General features: G+C 41.4%; 1 protein-coding gene across 6 annotated transcripts in view; it reads left to right on the forward strand.

The window, feature by feature from the left end:
* Positions 1-3452: 3452 nt before the first annotated feature.
* The window catches only part of MGMT (O-6-methylguanine-DNA methyltransferase), a 171917-nt gene continuing 156536 nt past the window's right edge, over positions 3453-18833 (forward strand). For 2 of the 6 annotated variants that reach the window (XM_054071985.1, XM_054071987.1), the window contains exons 1-4: positions 3454-3609; positions 4887-5073; positions 5366-5428; positions 14883-14926. In XM_054071985.1, the coding sequence (XP_053927960.1) occupies positions 14903-14926 (24 nt within the window). In that variant the 5' untranslated portion in view covers positions 3454-3609; positions 4887-5073; positions 5366-5428; positions 14883-14902. Of the gene's footprint in view, positions 3610-4886; positions 5074-5365; positions 5429-6392; positions 6472-14882; positions 14927-18833 lie in introns of all 6 variants that reach the window. The other 4 variants (XM_054071984.1, XM_054071983.1, XM_054071986.1 and 1 more) reach the window with 4 other exon arrangements.

Genomic DNA, 18833 nt, shown 5'->3' on the forward strand with positions numbered 1-18833 from the left:
AGAGATAACTTCATGCATTAAGTAGCTATATACGCCTTCCCACCATGGCTCAAATATAATATAGCTCAGAGCAGAGGCAAAGGGAACTTAGGTCTACTTACACCTGCTACCTGGACATCCCTCAGAATCTCCTATTTACTTCAAGACCGCATAAATATGTAAGTATTTATTTATATAATGATTGAATGTATTCACATTTAGAAAACAGTTCTTCATGGACTTCACTCCTAATCATGTTTTCTTTTTAAGCAGCACTACTAAGAACACTAATAGCTACCACAGCTGTGCTGGTGAGCAGGTTGCTCCTTCTCAACTGGAACAACCTGGACCAACCTGTGAGACTGATCTTTATATCAACACCCTGAAGGATGAAAAGGCAGAAAAAGAACCAATGATAATTTAGGAAAGGAAGATTGCAGAGACAGGTTTTCAGAACAGTTGATATATAAACATGATTTGGTTTGAACATCATTGTCCAAGCAGCACATCCACCTCTTAGCGCAGAAATCTCCACCTCCCTTCCTTTTAATTCACATCATGGTACCAGATTTTAAAATGTCCAAGGAAAAAAAAATAAAAATCAGGGTTTGAGACATTTGATATTTACATTCTAAAATAATAACTGCCTCTAGGGTATCCCATCCAGTCCAGAGCTTACTGATGTGAAGAGACCTTTCACTTAGAGAACAGAACACCTTCACATACACCACTGCACTTGTACAGGGCATGCAATGGCAGTGCCTTTTAATTGACCATTAATCTGTGCTTCATTAGAACTGCTGAAAAGCTTCCTTTTCTCTTGTCAACACAGAACATCGCACAGTTACACAAGTTTGAATCGTCTGTACCCAAACAGCTAGTGAAAACTAAGTCATAGAGTGAACTTTGAATGCATCAAAAAAGAAATTATGAACTAGAAACCTGTAACTGGTTGTTACTTATTACAAACATGGAATATTTTTTCGTGTCTTTTTCCTTTATTGTCACAGTTTCTTTTTTGCTTTAAGTTAAATAAGCTGTTCATATAATGAGCTCCAAATCTGATTTGTCATTGTTAAACCACTTATATTAATTGCAATTCATCCTTCATAGATCACACACATGCAGCACTTCTCTCTTGTTCAAAATTGGTATGCTTGCAGGTTGCAACCGGCAGGGTGGTGTGGAAGCTCTGGACAGTTTTACTATCTGCGAACAATTTCAACAGTGATCCTTGATCAATACTTCGCCTATGTAGATAGCAAAAAAAGACAGGATGGTAAACATTCCCTGCTTACGCTTCCTTGAGAGACTCAAGGTTAACAGCATAGAAAGCAAAAGGGAAAACTAGGTGTCATGTTAAAAATATTGCTTCTAAAACCAGGAGGAATGTCTTGGTGCTATTACACGCCAGTGAATGGTTGCACTTTTTGAAGTTTGCAACTAGTGAAAAGGTACTTTCAACTGCATTGGGGAAACTTATGCATTTTGGACACGACCTTGTAATTTTTAAGAAACAAATTTAACAGGCACTAACTCTATGCCTTTTTTTTTTTTTTTTCACAGTGTTCATTCCCTATAAAAAACCCAATATTTCTAGCATTCTGTAATGACTTTTTAAAAATCGTTCTGCTCTTTCCCAAGTGGATTCCTCCATTTTGTGATAGCTTCTGAGTCATACAACATAACTAAATTTTTTGCTGATATAACTCAGATGAAGATTCAGAGAGTGAAAGATTCTCTGGCTTGAAAATCAGTGGCTTCTTATTGCAAATCTTACTGGCACTTTTTGTCCTGGGGTATTTTTTGACCTCAAAGAAACCTCACCCTAAAGTCAACTTTCCTCCAACATTTCACTCTCTCTCATCCCCTCCACATCTTCTCTTTTAGAAACGGTATTTGCCCAATGCTTCCTCCTCTGCAAACTCTGGTCTAATTCACTGTCCCCACCCTCACTTTGCAAATAAGTCAAAAAGGCAAATGAGTGAAAAACAAGTGATTCCTCATTGATGACAATCTTTCCCAGTTGCCCTTCATTCCCCACCCCAAAGCGCGAGCAGAACAAAGGACAGGCCTCGACAACTTTAAGTAACACATGCAAGACCTGCATTTTACTTCCAGATGCAAGATTTTGGTCAGCAGCCAGCCATACTTCACTGCCTGAAGAACAACTAAGGTTCACAGGGCTCAGCACCATGCAGGCTCGGACTCCTCTGGTATTTCGGCCCACAGACGATTATTTTGTGATGGAAATTGGCAGAAATCCCTGGTTTTGACCATCTGCATGACCCGGCTGTGAGCCTGGGGGCCCTGGGACGAGGGCTGCACAGCCGGGCCACGCAGGCAGGGAAAGGAGGCAGGGGCACCCCCAGAACTCAGCCCAGAGCCGCCCCAGTGTTGTACCCCTGAACAAATCAGTATGAGCTGCTATGTAGAATACAGTGTCCAAACTAATATCTAATTTAATAACAGGAATTAATTAGCAGTTAAGTCCTTGCTTTTTGTAATATTTGAAGAACAGAACAATGCAAAAGCATGAAGACTTCAGAAGACTGGCATCTGGCCACTACTTCAGGAGCCAAAAAGATGAGAGATCAAGACAACCCTTATTTTGAACCTTATATGGTAACCTCAAAGCGGGCCAGATGCCAATTAAACCTGGACAGGCTGGAGAAATGAGCTTCTGAGAACCTCATGAGGTTCAACAAGGCCAAGGGTAAGGTCCTGCACCTGGGCTGGAGTAACTCTCGTTTTCAGTACACAATGGGGAACGACATGCTTGAGAGCAGCCCTGCAGAGAAGGACTCCGGGGTGCTGGTCGATGAGAAGCTCGACATGAGCCGGCAACATGTGCTCACAGCCCAGGTGGCCAACTGTGTCCTGGGCTACATCAAAAGCAGCGTGGCCAGCAGGGTGAGGGAGGGGATTCTGTCCCTCTCTTGTGAGACCTCATCTGGAATACTGTGTCCAATTCTTGAATCTGCAGCGTAAGAAGGATATGGAGCTGTTGAAATGGGTCCAGAGGAGGCTACGAAGATGATCCAAGGGCTGGAGCACCTCCCGTACGAGGACAGGCTGAGAGAGTTGAGGTTGTTCAGCCTGGAGAAGAGAAGGCTCCGAGGAGATCTTATAGCGACCTTCCAGTACCTGAAAGGGCTACAGGAAAGCTGGAGAGAGACTATTCATAAAGGCTTGTGGGGATAGGAAGACGGGGAACAAGTATAAACTGGAGAGAGACAGATTTAGACGGGACATCAGGAAGAATTTATTCACCATGAGGGTGGTGAGGCCCTGTCCCAGGTTGCCCAGGGAAGCTATGGCTGCTCCATCCCTGGAGGCGTTCAAGGCCAGGTTGGATGGGCCTTGGGCACCATCCCCCTCGTGCTATCACAAACACACCCTCTCAGCTCCCTCCTTCCTCATCCCTCCCCGGACACCGCTCACACGTTCCACCCCGCCCTCGCTGTCCCGGCAGCCCCCGCTGGGCCCACGGCACCTCCCCTCCCGCCGGGCCCCGCCCCGCCGCTGCCGTGGGCCGACACCGCTGCGGCTGCGGGAGCTGCGAACGCGGCTTCTGCCCCTCCTCTTCCTCCTCCTCCTCCTCCTCCTCCTCCTCCTCCTCGCGGGCAGGTGCGCGGCAGCCGCGGGGTCCGGGCCGCGGCGGGCGGGGGGCAAGATGGCGGCCGGGGGGGGCGGGGCGCCTCGAGCGGCTCGGGATGGGGCTGCTCCTCTGGGCAGGTTGGGCAGGGTCCCCTGCATCCCCCCGAGCGGCTCGGGCAGGGGCTCTCCTGCCTCCTCCTGAGCAGTTTGGACAGGGTCCCCCTGCATCCTCTTGAGCAGCTCGGGAAGGGGCTCCCTGCATCCCCCCGACCTGCTTAGGAAAGAGCTCCCCTCCCCATGAGCAGCTCAGACAGGGTCCCCCTGCCTCCCCCCGAGCGGCTTGGGCAGGGGCTCCCCCGACTCTGAGCAGCTGGAGCAGGAGCTCCCCTGCATCCCCTCGAACAGCTTTATCAGGGGCTCCCCTGCATCCTCTTGAGCAGCTCGATCACGGGTTCCCCTGCATCCTCTCGAAAAGCTTTATCAGGGGCTCTCCTGCATCCTCTCGAAAAGCTTTATCAGGGGTTCCCCTTCATCCTCGAAAAGCTTTATCAGGGGCTCTCCTGCATCCTCTTGAGCAGCTCGATCAGGGGCTCCCCTGCATCCCCTCGAGCAGCTCGGGCAGGGTCCCCATGCCTCCCCCAGAGCTGCTGTTGCAGCACTGAGCGGTCACATCTCCTAACCTGCTTGCCTCTGTGCTGAGGGTTTATTTAAATCTCACAGCCTGCTTGGGGGCTTTTTTGTTCCCCAATATCCTGATAGCAAAAATGTGGGCAAATGAACTCGAAGACTCGTTTTGGAGTTTCAGAAAGCGAGCATTCTTTATTAGGCCTGGGCAACACGAGGGAATGATCTCCATCGATCGCATGCAACGAGGCAGAAGCTGGTTGCAGAATATATTTCCCACTTACGTGCGCATGTATAATATTTCTCAGAAATTTTATGCATATTCCATTACTTTCCAAGGACTAATTTTAATGTTACTGTGAATTTCAGTCAAAACTCTTGCTAATTTGGAGCTTTGGAGCCAGCTCTGCCTGACCTTGCATTTGAGATAGGGAAAGATTGCAAACAGGTGATTACAGAACACACATCTGCTCAACACGGATCATACTTCACACGAGATGTTATCATCTCCAAAGAACGAATAGTGTCTGGAAAGCCTGTTTGAAAGAAAACATGGTATCAGAGTGATGTTCTAACTTTCAAAAAATATAATTACTTAGATGAAACTTAACTCTACTTTAGCTTAAATCAAAAATATTCTTTTTGTAATAGTAACTAATTCTTGTATCAATCCATATTCACAGACACCTTGGCCCTAGGAAAGGGGGAAATATCCCTTCTTTGGTCCCACGGTCTGTGCTGCTGGAGCAGGCACCGAGCCCACGTGTCAGCCAGTCATTATTGCTGCAGAGGAGTGTGGACTGTGAGGTTTAACCCAGGCTGGCAGTGAGCAACCCCAGCCAGCCCTGCCAAACCTTTCCTTTCCCCAAGGTAAGTGTTTTTGTGGGAGCTGAGGCACTCCTGAAAGTGCGTTAGTTTCAATCTGGAACAGTGTAAGGGACGAAGGGAAGGCAGCACCTTGCTTTCTGGCAGCAGCCTGTGGTCAGATCAGAGTGAAACTGCACTAAAGTGTGTGTCAGAGCAATATCGACATAAAAATGTCCGTTTGCCATTGACATAAAAGCCAAGCTCTGCAACTCTGCGAAATGGGTACGTTGTTGTAGCTGCACACAATTTTTAAAACAAACTAAATTTAAAGGATTATTTCTATTTTTGTCCCCAGCTGCCAGATAAACCTGTGACTGAGTTGTATCTTGTTTTTGTGAAATGGAGCTCTTATTAGATGGTAAGGTGTACTCTCTGCAGTGTTTCACTTAGGAAAGCGTCCATTCACATAGGAAAGCCTCCATGTTATTAACTAGGGCATAAAGTGTCTTAGCTTAGAAATGACTGTCACGGCATAACTCTTGTGCATCCAGATTTGCGCTCGCCCTGCACAGAAGACAAGGGTTATCTTCTGGAGGGATCTGTTCAGATGACAGGGTTCCCTTGTGAACCTGATGAAGGTTTTGGCCTCTAAGCCCTGCCTGTCTCCCTAATGCACAGGGGACCAAAGCTTGTGGTGTAGGAGCCGTCCCTCCCTGAACTGCCTCTGTGGCCTTTGCTCTTCTCTCACTTGCATAGAAATGCAGCTTAAGTGGAGGCATGATAGGGAATCTCCTGTCTCATTACGATGCCTCCCTGCCCTGTGGTGTGGAAGCTCCACAGAAGGTCTGGTGCGCTGAGAGTCTCCTCGAGCAGCTCAGTTCCCTCGCCTGTGCCTGGGCACCCTTTTGAAAGGGTTCTGTACGGTCTCTGTGGGACACACTGAACAACGCTGATGCTCTTTACCTCTGCCTCTTCTGTTAAGACCTGAAGTGTTAGTAAACACAGGACAATCTGGCTCTAATTTTTAGGCTTGCGCTTGCAGCCTTGGGACTGAAATACAGATACTGCAGAATATCTTGTTTCAAACCTGTTTTTTTCATCAGCTGTTTAATTTGGGCTGCAGCTTTTGCCCTCTTGGAACAGGTCCCCCCCCACTCTCTGGCTCGATTAATCCTTTAAATTCCTTAACGTGTGTTTGACTGCTGTGATGTTTGTAAAGTTTATTGCCTCTGGGGCAAAAAAACACACCGCCTGTAATGCAGGATACTTCTGTCTAAAAACATCCAGTTATGTGTTGCTTGCCAAGTTGCTTATTTGTTTTGTGAATGTTTTGTGATGTAATTTTTCCAAGTAAAAGTTTTGTTTGCTTTGTTTCCACACAGAAATGTTCCAAATCTGGACAATTCTACCAAAGGCCTCACGCTTCAGAGGAAAAAAGATGTAGCTATGTGAACTTGCAAGGTGGCTTTAGCAATTCCTATCTGCATTCTGATCCATGACAAGTTAATTACACCAATTACACCAGCAACTGAACAGAAGCTCTATAGGAAACTGTTGTAGTTATATTGCAACTTGTGTTACCGTGACTACTTTATCTCTTGATAACTCTGTAATTAACTTGTCACCACTGTTTAATGCTTAACGTATGTAGAGAATCAGTTAATGGCATCACTAAAGGGATAGTAGCCTGAAGGAGAAGCTCATGCCCTTTGGGAAGGTTATCAGGGTTTCCTTGAATGGCTAATTTAAGGACTTGTGCAGCAAAAGTATTAAGTTTGTTATGGGAAGCATGGATAAGATGGAAAGGCTGCACCAGAGAAATTCTGTTTAAACTGACTTTGATGACAGGGGAAACTGTTAGAAGAAAGAGGAATGCAAAAAATCCGAAGGAGAACATGTCGAAGATGTGGGTTTCCCTAGTGTTCTTTTCGCGTGCAACCAGTGCATAATTTCCTTGTGAGCCCTGTCCAGTCTCTGCCTGATATTGAGGGTGACATCCTCACTTGTGACGGAGAGGTGGTTTCAGCAGTGATGCAGTTCTGGCATTGGTGCTGTAAAAGCTTTGTGAGAACAAGTGGTAGGTCCTGATTTTGTGGGGTTTTTAACTGTTCTGAAGACTAGCGAGCCATTGTGCCTGGGATGCGGCTGACCTAAATTAAACTACATTTCTACAAAGCAAGTGAGGCAAAAAAAACCCACATCACTGCTTGTGATTGTTGTTAACATCTCTCATTTTATATTTCACAAAACAGTATGTTAAATTCTGAACGCATGAAACTTCTAAGTACATCCTGAAGGCATTAGTATTCAGTCTAACGCTTTTAAACATTTCCTGTGTTGGAATAATTTCCTGTTTGTAACACTAGTGAAGTCAGCAAGTGCCTCACCCAGTCTGTATTGCCCATTCCCAGAGTTGTCGGGTGAAGCTGAATACGCATCCCGCCAATCGCATAACTCGTAAAAGCAAGCACTTGTTAAATCTATTTGTTTTTATTATGGACATCGATCTGCCAGTCGCAATAATGCATTTATGGACATTTTTCTGCAAGCACAGCGCTGGTGGCAGTTTTTACTGACAAATTGAGTCATATGGACAGTAGTTCAAAATACGCTTACTTTATTGACGGATTGTGCAATTCTCTAGTTTACTGAGTGTTCATAAGATACTGGACTGGTGAAGGGAATGTAATGAACAGGAAAATGTAGGACAAAGTTTTAATTTCAGGAAGCTTGAAATCTTTTAGGTAGTAAAGGTTTCAGCATGTGTCTTGGCTGGTTTTGCAAACTTTAACTTAATTAATGCCATAATTAAAAAGCCAAAGGCCTGGTTTGGTGTCCTTACTGCAGGCTTCCAGTTCTTAAGTTTCTTACCTCTGCTAATAGCTGTGGAGGTTGCTATTGTACAAATCTGTGCTGGCAAGGGCTTCACTTGTGTTAATTTATCTGAAGCAAAACCTTCCTGATACAAGAAAAAATTCCCGTGTTAAATTTTGTCTCCTGTAAAGCTAAAGTTATCAGCCAGCACAGGTGTGTTTTGCATTAAACATACAGCTGAAGGAGCAACCAAACTATAAAACCAGACCAAACCTGTATTAACTATTTTCTGAAAATACAAAATGCACTTTTAAGGCTGATGATCTACTTGTGTGGTCCAGACTACTGTTTAAAAAAGTCAAATGTATTTGAATGCCAATAAAGCTTGTATGGCTTTGGAGTTTACGGAAGTCAAGTAATTGTGAAAGTTTTTCTTTGGAAATATGTCACTGTTTTGATGGATTTTGCTAATTCTTTTTACAGGTTGTTTCCTTATTCACTATTTTATATCAGCAGAGCAAAAGCACCCTGTCCTGATGTCTGTCAGGACTATCTGCTCTCTGTTTTGGTTTATATTATGCCAAATGAAATGGTATCAGTAACTTCAGATATCTTTTCAAGTCTCACAAAATTTGGATGTGGAGCTGAAATTCTCCCCAATGCAACGGAGGTTCTGAAGGTGATCAAAAATACTTATATCTGAACAAATGACCTCTGGTCTAAAGGAGGAAGAGGGGAGCTCGTTGGTGCAAAGGTTCTGACTTCCCCTCTGCTTTCTAAGTGAAACAGTAGTAAAATAGCAGTACTGATAGAGAGCCTGCCGTGTTCAGCAGCTCAGCACAGGGGACTAAAGAATAATTCTGCCTCTCTCAAAGTAGGAGCTGACGGCATCCACTGAAGCAGCAAGTGTTGGTTCAGATCACACTCTGTGTTCACTGCTGCAGCACGCAGCTCAGCTGTGCATCGTGGAATAGGCAGCTGGAGCTGCTGGGTTTGGGCTCAGAAACTTAACTTTTATTTTCCATTCAGAAATACCACCTCTGATTCAGGAAGTTTGAATCTCACTTTTTAAGGGTCGTGATGATATACCAGTAAAAATCACTAAATGCTTGGGCTTGTTTTATAGTGCTCAGTAGCTGTGTGCGGTTGGTGCTGCTGAAGATGGGATATTGGAAAAGATGGGCTTTTGGTCTTACCTGATGGGTGCATTTTCAAGTTTTAATTACTATTCAAATGCCACTTTTTCATGCATTATGATCAGATTAATGAACTCAGTATTGTAGTTAAGCAGTATATATTAGCAGCACAGCCTGCTGAAGTCAGATTTGCTTTGTTTTCTGAATCGTGCCATCTACATATTCCAAGTGCGAATTTAACTCCTTCCAGGTAGCCCTGCATTAGCAAGTGGGAAGTATTAGTGCTGTCTTGTAAATGTAGCTGCTGCAAAATGATCATCCAATGATACTTAAATTATCTGTCTGCTTTAAATCAGTCAGTACAATGCAAACAATAACATTGTCTTTGGTTGTATATTCCAGTATGCAGAATATCTGTTAAGTAGTTAAATGTTTTTATGGACATCTAAAGTATACTTAAGGCTCCGTTAAAAGATTATTTCACATTTAAAGAACACAAGACAGAGCATACAGCATCTAAAACTACACCTGAAATGCACAAGCTTGCTTTGACCGCGGTGAGCTGGCTGTGTTGACAGTACATTTTTAGACTGTCAGCAGTGTCCTGGAGAAACAATTTACACAACTTCATTCTCCCTTCATCTTGCTCCATTGAAATTTAGTATGATCAAATATAATGTGGTGGGAAGGGTGGGGAGAAAAGGGAAATCCCTTCCACAGTCTCCTGTTGAGATCAAAAATACCTCTGGTTATTTGCTGACTTCAATCCATGAAATGCCGAGATTACTGGTTGGTTAATTGAGAAATGAGATTGACTATTCAAAATGCCCACAGTTTGTTTTGTTGGTTTGTTTTTTTTTTTCCCCCTTCTGGAGATTTTAAGTGAATTAGTTGGTTTTGAATCCTACCTCCAGTGGGCATGGGCCATCATCTCCCTTTAGCTTTGAGGCTTAGGCAATTGGATGGAAGGCTTGTCTGGAAGGACAAACTGGATCTACAGCCAGTGGTGTGCTTTCTGAAAGTGAAATTGAGGCCCAAAAAGGCAAAGTGCTTAATCTGAGAGAAACTCCTTTTAATAAATTCTCATGTGTTTGCTGTTTTGAGTTCTTTTAATAGAACAACAGTACTATTTTATTTTCACTGGTTACATGAGTGGCGTGTTAGCGAATGCACCTTGTTTTATACTATTGGTAATGCTTATGACCTGGATTTGAATGCTTTTCAGTTGTCTTTTTGTGCGGCTATATTTGATTCCATAGTGAGAGTTTCTAAGAATATGATTAACCCTATGGGTCATCTTATAATGTAATTATTAATGATTGATTCTGTTTATCCTTGAAATCAATATGAGAAGCAAAATGGTTTGGCATATATTTGAGGTTGATTTCTAACATTCAGTAAACATGATCTTGTGACAAGACTAGTATTGGTTTATTACTCGGAACATGTTTGATGAATCTGAAGTGTGTAATTAGTTTTATATAATGATGGTGCTATGTGGTGGTTTTTACATGACTTATGTTAATATGGCCAATAGTGTTAACATCTCCTGCCACTAATAGTTAGGGTGGGGATGTATAGTAATTGATCTTCCTGGGAGTGCTGTAATGTAAAAACAATTCAGGCTGTTTGAAGTATATTTTACAAGTGTGCATTGGGCCTTTGGGATGTTATACTGAAAAACCCAATTGTACAGTTACCATGGGAACCCAATTAGAATAGATTGCTTGAGTTTTTTTCAGTCTTTCATCTTGACCAAAAATCTAATGTACTTTAAATGTTTTCATATGGAATTTTATTCATATACTGAGCTGATATAATAGCTGTTTTTAAATTTTAGTACTGAAGCCAGAGAGTATTACGTTCTGCGGATCCCGAGGACTTGTCTTTCAAGGAGAATCTTCCTTCAGTGTTTAAAAGTTGATGAACTGAGAAAAGTAGTTTTTATGAATCTGGGAGTTCTTACTGTAGTGCTGCCATCACGTGTACTTTTCAGGCTGCAGTTCTGTGAGGGTAAATAGGGAATTGTCTTAAAACCCAAGGACTTCTGTTCTAGGTTATCAACAAAATAGGGCTTAAACTTTTCATGGCCTTTGAGGAGCTGATTTTTGATATAACCTCTGACTTTTCTTTAAATTTCTGTTCCATTGACATATTCAAAAGTTTGGGATGCTCATGGGTTGGGTCTACAATATATTAGCTTCCTGCACCATATCATCTACTGTGCAGGAGCTCCTGTTCAGCACCCGAAGGCATTTTTGAACCTTTCAGGTGTCTCACAGGAGCATCCCGCTGCCTGGCTGCTCGTGAGTACGGCTTCAGCCTCAGCACAGCACTTGTGTGGGGAAACAGAAGTGCTGGGGATCTTGGGAACATCTTGATTGAAAGACCAAGGAGAGCTGAGGCAAGAGCTGCAATCCCACAGCTCAGGTCTAAGGCAGGAGCTTATTAGCAGATGAGATTCATTGGTCCTAGTCGGGAAGCTCTGAGCTAGTGACAATAGGGACAAATTGATCATCTTTATTTTGTTGTTGTTACGTCTACTTATTAATTGATCCTTTCAGTTTATCCTGCTCTCTGCAAATGCAGGAGGAAGCTTTCTGTTTTGGTAAAGGGGTTGATGACAATAAGGGTTCAATGTTTTAAGATGAGTCCAGTGATTCTGGTGTCTCAGTTTCTGAGAGGTGATCCAGAATGAGGTGTATCACGTTTGGATTTGATCAGTGGCAATTTCTGTGCCATTCACAAGAGGTATTGGGTTCTTACCTTCAAATTCAACTCCAGGGGAACCTTTCAACTCAATGTGAAAATGATTTAGTGTGTATATATTGACCTCTTCCAACAAAATAGTCTTTGCAAGTTTGAGATGCATTTTGGAGTGATGTTTCAGACCTTCCTAGCCCTCTGACTTATAGCAGTGGTCTTGTACAGTGTTCCTCTATCTAGCTGCAGGTAGTCTTCTAACCACTAGGGCTTGGGCATTACATTGCCTGCCATCAGAGGAAAGACATCCTGGACTAGCACGTGGTCAAAAATACCATTTGTGAAGATCTTACCACATAAAGACAGGTATAAAATTTTCCTACGCTGTAGGGTGTCTTTAGTCATGCTTTTTAGAGACTGTTACATTGAGGAAATGTCAAGGGAAATTGTCTAAAACTACTGAAATTTTTGATGACTGGTCTGGATTTACTCTTGAGCTCCACGTGGATTGTACTTAAAAGTACATGAGCATCCTTATGGGGATGCTGCAGAGATTTTTAAATAAATATTAATGCCTCACGTGGAACCTGGCTAGCAATTAAATTGCTGCTGTCACCACAAATTAGAGGCTATTTAAAACAACAACTTGGATTTTAACTTGATTTTGGCATTTGGCATGGTTTTATTCATGAAAAGAGAGAGAGAATGTGTTGAAAGTAAATACAAACCAAAAATTTATTATGAAAAGGGATGTTTCCTGACCAGTTTTGTCTCAGAGATGTCTGCTTGGCTCCAACATCCTTCAGCCAGCATGCACGCTTGTGGTCTGGCTTAACTAACGTGCCAGAGAGACCCTTCATCGGCCCTTGAGCAGCTGGAAATAATCTTGGAAATAAAGCATCTTGGAAATAATTTCCCAGTGATAAGGTGGAAAGCAAGCAGATCTCAGTAGAATCCAAAGCACTATGCACCATCACATCAGCTTGTAGGAGATAAGAAGAGGGACATGAGTAACTGTTGGTGCAAAAGCACGTAGGTGCCAGTCCTTTATACAAATGTGTCCAGACTTTGACCGAATTCAGGTTGCAGCGGATGCAGGGATGTCAAAGGAAGACCCTGCGTTTCCCTTTTCTTGTGGAGGCCACTGTACGAGTGTCGTGTTGATGGTGGTTGATTCTCACTTTGTCTGGCAGAGTTGGTGGGATAGAGGCACGCTGCTGGCTTGCCTCCCCAGTAATGCAGGAATGCCAGGCTGCCATGTCAGCATCTTCTCTCTTGGCTTCCCAGGGAAGCGTAGCAAAGGCAGAGGACAGATGCGTATTCCTGGAGGATTAATACTGCTGGTTGTTGCCCTGCTGAGGCTTTGTGGAGGGACTCCCTGCTTTCCAACTGAAGGGGTGTTCTGCATCCCATGCTGCTGCTCCATTGCACAAGGCATAGCAGCTTCCCACAGCAGTCTTCTGCACTTGGAAATCACATTCAGATGAGAGCATTTGGGCTGATACACTCTAAACATCACATTTAACTTAATTTTTAGGATGATTGGAGTGTGGATAGTTTTATTTGCACAAGTAACTCCACGTTACCCTGTATTTTGTAGATAAATTTTGTCATTGGGTAGCTCCCAGCTGAATCAGGAGGGACTGAAGGACTTCTCAGCCTGATGGTCTCGCACAGCTCTTCGAGGGAAGGAGTTGTCATGCAATCCAGCAACGCACCCTTCCCTCGGTACTCTGGAGTCTGTTGGACTGTTGTATCCCTTCCTAGTTTGTCTGTGTTTTGGAGTGGTAGCATGGGAAAGAAATAGAGATGGTGAGAAGGTTGTAGCACCTCTCTGCAGTGCTGGTGCAATTCAGTGCAGTTACACAGTGTACTTCTGGACGTTGGCACAGGTTTGAAAAGGGCTTTGGCATAATCCCGCTTTTTGAGGCAAATATTCTAGCTCTATCCTTCATAAAAATCTGCAAAAGTTGTGTCGCTATGCACTTTGAAAGTTAAAACTTTGAAGTGATGGTAGAAATAAATGGCTGTTTTATTTTTAGCTCTGTCACAGATATTTTAAGTAACATTAGTAGATTGCTCATCTGCCTGAGTTGCATTTAAAAATGAAATGAGTGATGTTTGCAATGCCTACCTTGCAAGGATATGATTGTTCTTATGCTTAAAATACTAATTATTCAGGATCTTAATTTTAAACTCTTAATAAAGATGCAATATTAAGATTAAGTACTACTGTTTCCTTCTGAGCAGCTTGGGAGCAGCTGTAATTTTTGTCCTTGCCTTGGACTGCAAGGCTTAGTGTGTTTGAGAGGACTTGGAAGGCCTCAGATATTCATATAATTTCTTTTAAGAGATTTATAATTTCTCAAGCGGATACAGTTATCCTCTCCTGTGGAGTAGTGAGTTCCCCAGCCTAAGTGGAAGAGTTCCCACTGACGTTGGCTGTGAGTCAGGACTCTTAAGGCTGAGCTTTGTCAGAAAGTCTCTCTGGTTTTAAAAAATGCAATGCTTATAGCACATCTTCACAAAGATATAGTGATCTTGGCTGAATAGCACTGAAAAGAAAATAGAGGAGGGGAAACTAAATGCCATGGAAATAGCAATCATCCTTTATTTCAAAGGGAAAAGCAAAGAAGAACCTGTGGTATTTTCTGTTAATGGTATATAAATAATGATACTGTTTAAGACTAGAATTATAATAGTAGAAATTAACATTTCTGAGGTGCTTTCATAGTGATTTGCAATCTGTATTTTTAAACCTAGGATATAACTGAGAAAGCCACTTGCTTTCATGCCTTAGAATGTGTTGTTTCCTAAATGACAAAAGGCTGTTTATATTACTCAGTAACTCAGAGGTGCATTACAGCCTGTACAAATGCTTCTTAAATTAATACTGTATCTTTTTAGGCATTCTTATTCAAAAGATCAGAGCTGTATAGTGCTTGTTATGCAACAAGTCTTCAATGTGCCATCTGTTGATTTTTGTTTGACTCGTAACAAGCGGTATGTGACCTAATGAACATTAAAATTCCTACTTGCTTGTTAAAAAAAAAGCAACTGATCAAACTCCCTCTTGAAATTGTATATACTGAAACTTAGAGCCCATTTAAAAATCTGATAGAGGTGATTATAAGGGAAATGACACTATGGACATATACTATTCTTCCTGTGGCATTCAAATTAAATCTCAGTCTAACTGTGAATTTTTTTTCCTTACAGGTGAAGACCTTTAATTTACTATGGCATCAAGGCTTGTTCCAAAAGTAAGTTTCTAGTAAAATACCCTTACATTTAGGTGTACATTGAAAGTCCAGCATTACAAAAGAGTTCACGTAACATAGTTTGTTTTTTCCCCGGTGTCCAGCAGTCAGTATTAAGAATCCAGCTGACAAGATTGATGCTGCATTGTAAATCTCTGTAGCTCTGTCATGGTCGGTAACAGGCATCAGTGGACCTTTCCCCATCATGAATCTATCTGCTGCAGAGCATAAACTAACAGGACAGTGCTACATTTTCTGTTATAAGTAAGCTGTTTGCTTCCATGTCCTAATAAATACTTCATTTATTGAAAACCAGACTTAATTTTGAGGGTTGGTGCTTCAGTGAGATAAGTGTGGGAGGTTGACTTTGTAGTAAAGTAAGAAAACTTGTCTGTTAATCAAGAAATACAGAAAAATTTACCTTCTTGAAAGAAAGGCATTGACACATTTTTAGTCAATAACCGTAGTCTTCAAATAATTAAACTGAACTTCGAAGATGTGAAGGTATATTTTCTGTGGAATAACTGTTTTATTTTTGTAACATTAGTAATGCTCCTCTAGAAAAATATTTCCAGTACAATCAAACTTGCATATCTAACTATTCCTGCTGGCAATTTATCGCTTAAAATTGCCTTAATAGTGGCATCTCCTGTGGTTTTAATCTGCTTTTTGTGAAGTCATGTGGCTTAGAAAACTAGTGTTTCTAGTTGGAATACTAGTTGGAATAGTTGGAATATTAGTTGGAACTACTTGGAATAATGGCAGAGAATTATTTGATTGTCCTGTGCATAACTGAGCATCATAGGAAGAATCACTAGTTCCCTCTTGTTCAAAGCCGGATGTGAAAAAAATGTGCAACATTAGCTTTTAGGGGAGTTTTCCCCCTTTTGATATGTGGAAAGGCATAGAGTTCAAGGTAAAATTTGCTATCTGCTGATGTTCCCCCCCATTCTGGATGCGTATTAAATATGTATGTAATGTAGCTCCTGTTTCTTCAGAATGGCGATATTGATAGTGTGTGATTAGTTTGATTAGTTGATTAGTTTACAGTCTTACTTTGGACACAACCACACGTTGATGTGACACACAATATATGCCTAGCATATGGTTTTTGCGGAAATCAGTTATCACTGATGTAACAGACTGAACAGTTTTTAAGCAGTTGCTGAAAAATGGTTTCTGAAAGCAGCCAGACGTCGGTGTTTTCCTTAATTGTTGTATGTCTCCCACTTGATCCCTGATTCTGCAGCTGTGTTGAAGTGACCAAAGATTCACGTTGAGTTTGTGTGGAAGAGACTGAAGTGTGGCTGTAGTCATGTGCATGAGCAGACATCAAGAATATTGCTATATTGAGGAGGTTTGCGGGTTTGTGGTCTTCTTACGACAACGTGGCAATTTTTCTGTTTCACAAGAAATTTAATTCTAAAGATGATTCTGTTCTTTTGTAGCTTTCTTACAATTATTAAATTTAAACTTAGTAAACAGATTCTTATACTAACTGTACAAGAATCTGTTTGTCAGTACAGTGAAATGCCTGTCCATCCTGAATCAAACAGAGATTGATAACGATGAGAAAATTCACACGTCTATGCCAAGACTAAATCTTGTATTTACGTATGAGTCATTCTGATCCCTGTTTTTTGTCTGTATTTATTTTCCTGTAGCTGTATTTGTATTTTCAGTGAATTCTTAATACAGTTTGCTGCTTCGTTTGTTTAAAGCTGTTCTTGTCATTTCAAAAATTTCAATGAAATTCTTGCCTTGATTCCTGATCACATTCAGATTGCTGACTCTCCTTCACCATAAAAAGGAGCACTATTAATGGTTTTGTTCATATTGCTTAGATTTATTTTGTTATTATTCTCTAGCTCCTACTCTTCAGGTATAGCTATTTTGGTATTATAAAGAATGATGGATTGTATAGGAAAGTTTCTTTTGAAGCACTCCTGATATTGTGCAATGCACTTGGGGGTCAGCTACACTTGACTGATGCATGATTTATCCAATGTCCCTGCCACTTTCAGAGATAAAGCTGCTATTTTATCAAAAATGCCAGCAAGTGTGATTTAGAATTTATACACCTCCTTTTTCAAATAATTGTTCTGATTACTTTCTGGCGCGGCAATAAAATGATAAAGGTAATTGCACACAAATTTGAGATAGCACCAAAATACAATAAAATTAACCTGAATTAGCTTGGCTTGTCGATGAGAAGTATTTATGAAATGTATTTTTGCAATAAGGGAGACTGATATTATAGCTGGAAGGTGAGTTATTGCCTTAATGTAATACTGTTTGAAATTTAAAAAAGAGACTCTTACAGTTGAGGGTGATTGTGCCTTTGAAATTAAGTTGAAGTGATTCTTATAATTGGCAGCAATAATACATTGTGAAGGTAATATCTTTTATTGTGTTATGCCTAGTTGCATTATCTTTTATTTAGCTGGTCCCGACTTCAGCTCTGCACAGAACACAGGAGCGGATCAAGAATTTTGTGGGTTTAGGTGATAAAAATTTGAAATGTTGCCTAATATTGAAGTCATTCTTCTGCTAGATTTTTTTTCTTTTTTAGCCCATTTTTCAGTTTTCCTGAACCTAATATGAGTCTCGTTTGATTAAACTTTCATCTCTTTTCCTTGTGTTAAGGTAGTTGCCATATATTTACATACAGAGCTGAACTCTGTAACAGTAGTGCACTTCAGTTTTGCTGTACATGTGTGCATTTACATTAGGGGGTGATGCTGGCAGTTAAGTTTTCTGTTTTTCATTGCCTCAAAGTATAATCTCCTGCTGTTAAAAATTATGTAAATACTTTTACAGCAATTATTTCAATGGTAATTAAGTAATAGATCTTAATATCTTGAGTTATCTTGACTAATATCTTGAGTTTATTTTTTAAAGCAAAAAATCCAGGTAACTTATGTGATGACTTCTTTTTCTTTGCGTAAGAGTTGTTAAAACTCAAACCTGTAACAACTAGTTATTAATTTCAGAGACCCTCTAATTCTTAGACAATACGTTCTTCATCTGTGATTCTTCACTATGATACTTAGGGGATTTTTTTTTGTCAACAAATTCCTTAGTGTTTTATTCCATGTGATTACACGTTAAAGCACTGAACAACTGAACAAAATATAACATTGCTTCGTAGCGCATTGCACAATGCTTCTAAATGAATCTTCTGACATATGATTTCCAGTTTAAAAATAAGGGTCCGGGGACGCTTAATCCCTTTGTTAGGTCATCAGTGGACTAAGAATGACTACATGCTTCCACATCCCATGGCAGATAACACCATGCAGTATGGCTTACAGGATGAGTGCTGGTGGGATTAACAGCTACCTCCTAACAGCAAGGAATGCACACAATTATGACTTCTGTCTTTGCTGCAGGTGGTAGAATTTGATTATTACAGAAATATGTAGCCCTGTCCTCTCTGTCTTCTCCTGTTCTTGGCATTTCTTTCCGTTTCTTGTTCAATGGTGCTGTAATTCTTTGTGTTATCTCTAGGCAGCCCACCATTTCAAACGAGATACCCTCAAGTAACTGGGTGTCTCTAAGCTTGTCAGGCTGTTTCACTTTCATTTTTTTTCTGGACACCCAGATGCATCCTAGGGATGGCATGGCCAGTCCCTGCAACCTTGATGCCAAACCACCACACTGACTCATTTGTATAGCTTATTAACACACATTTTCTAAGGGCATTTTACTTGTATGCTGTAAGTAAATGTTTTGCTTTTTTCAAAATGTTCATCTTAGCTTCACGTTAATGATATAAAATGATGACATAAATATTCTGCATATGGTTTAAACTGCTACGCAGCCACAGCAGTGGCTGCTACACTTGCTTAGCATTTGGGTTTTATGTATGAGCAAGAGCTGGGGGAAGATACGAAATGTTCGTTCACTT

This window comes from Cuculus canorus, chromosome 7 (assembly GCF_017976375.1).
Source record: "Cuculus canorus isolate bCucCan1 chromosome 7, bCucCan1.pri, whole genome shotgun sequence".
NCBI lineage: Eukaryota > Metazoa > Chordata > Aves > Cuculiformes > Cuculidae > Cuculus > Cuculus canorus.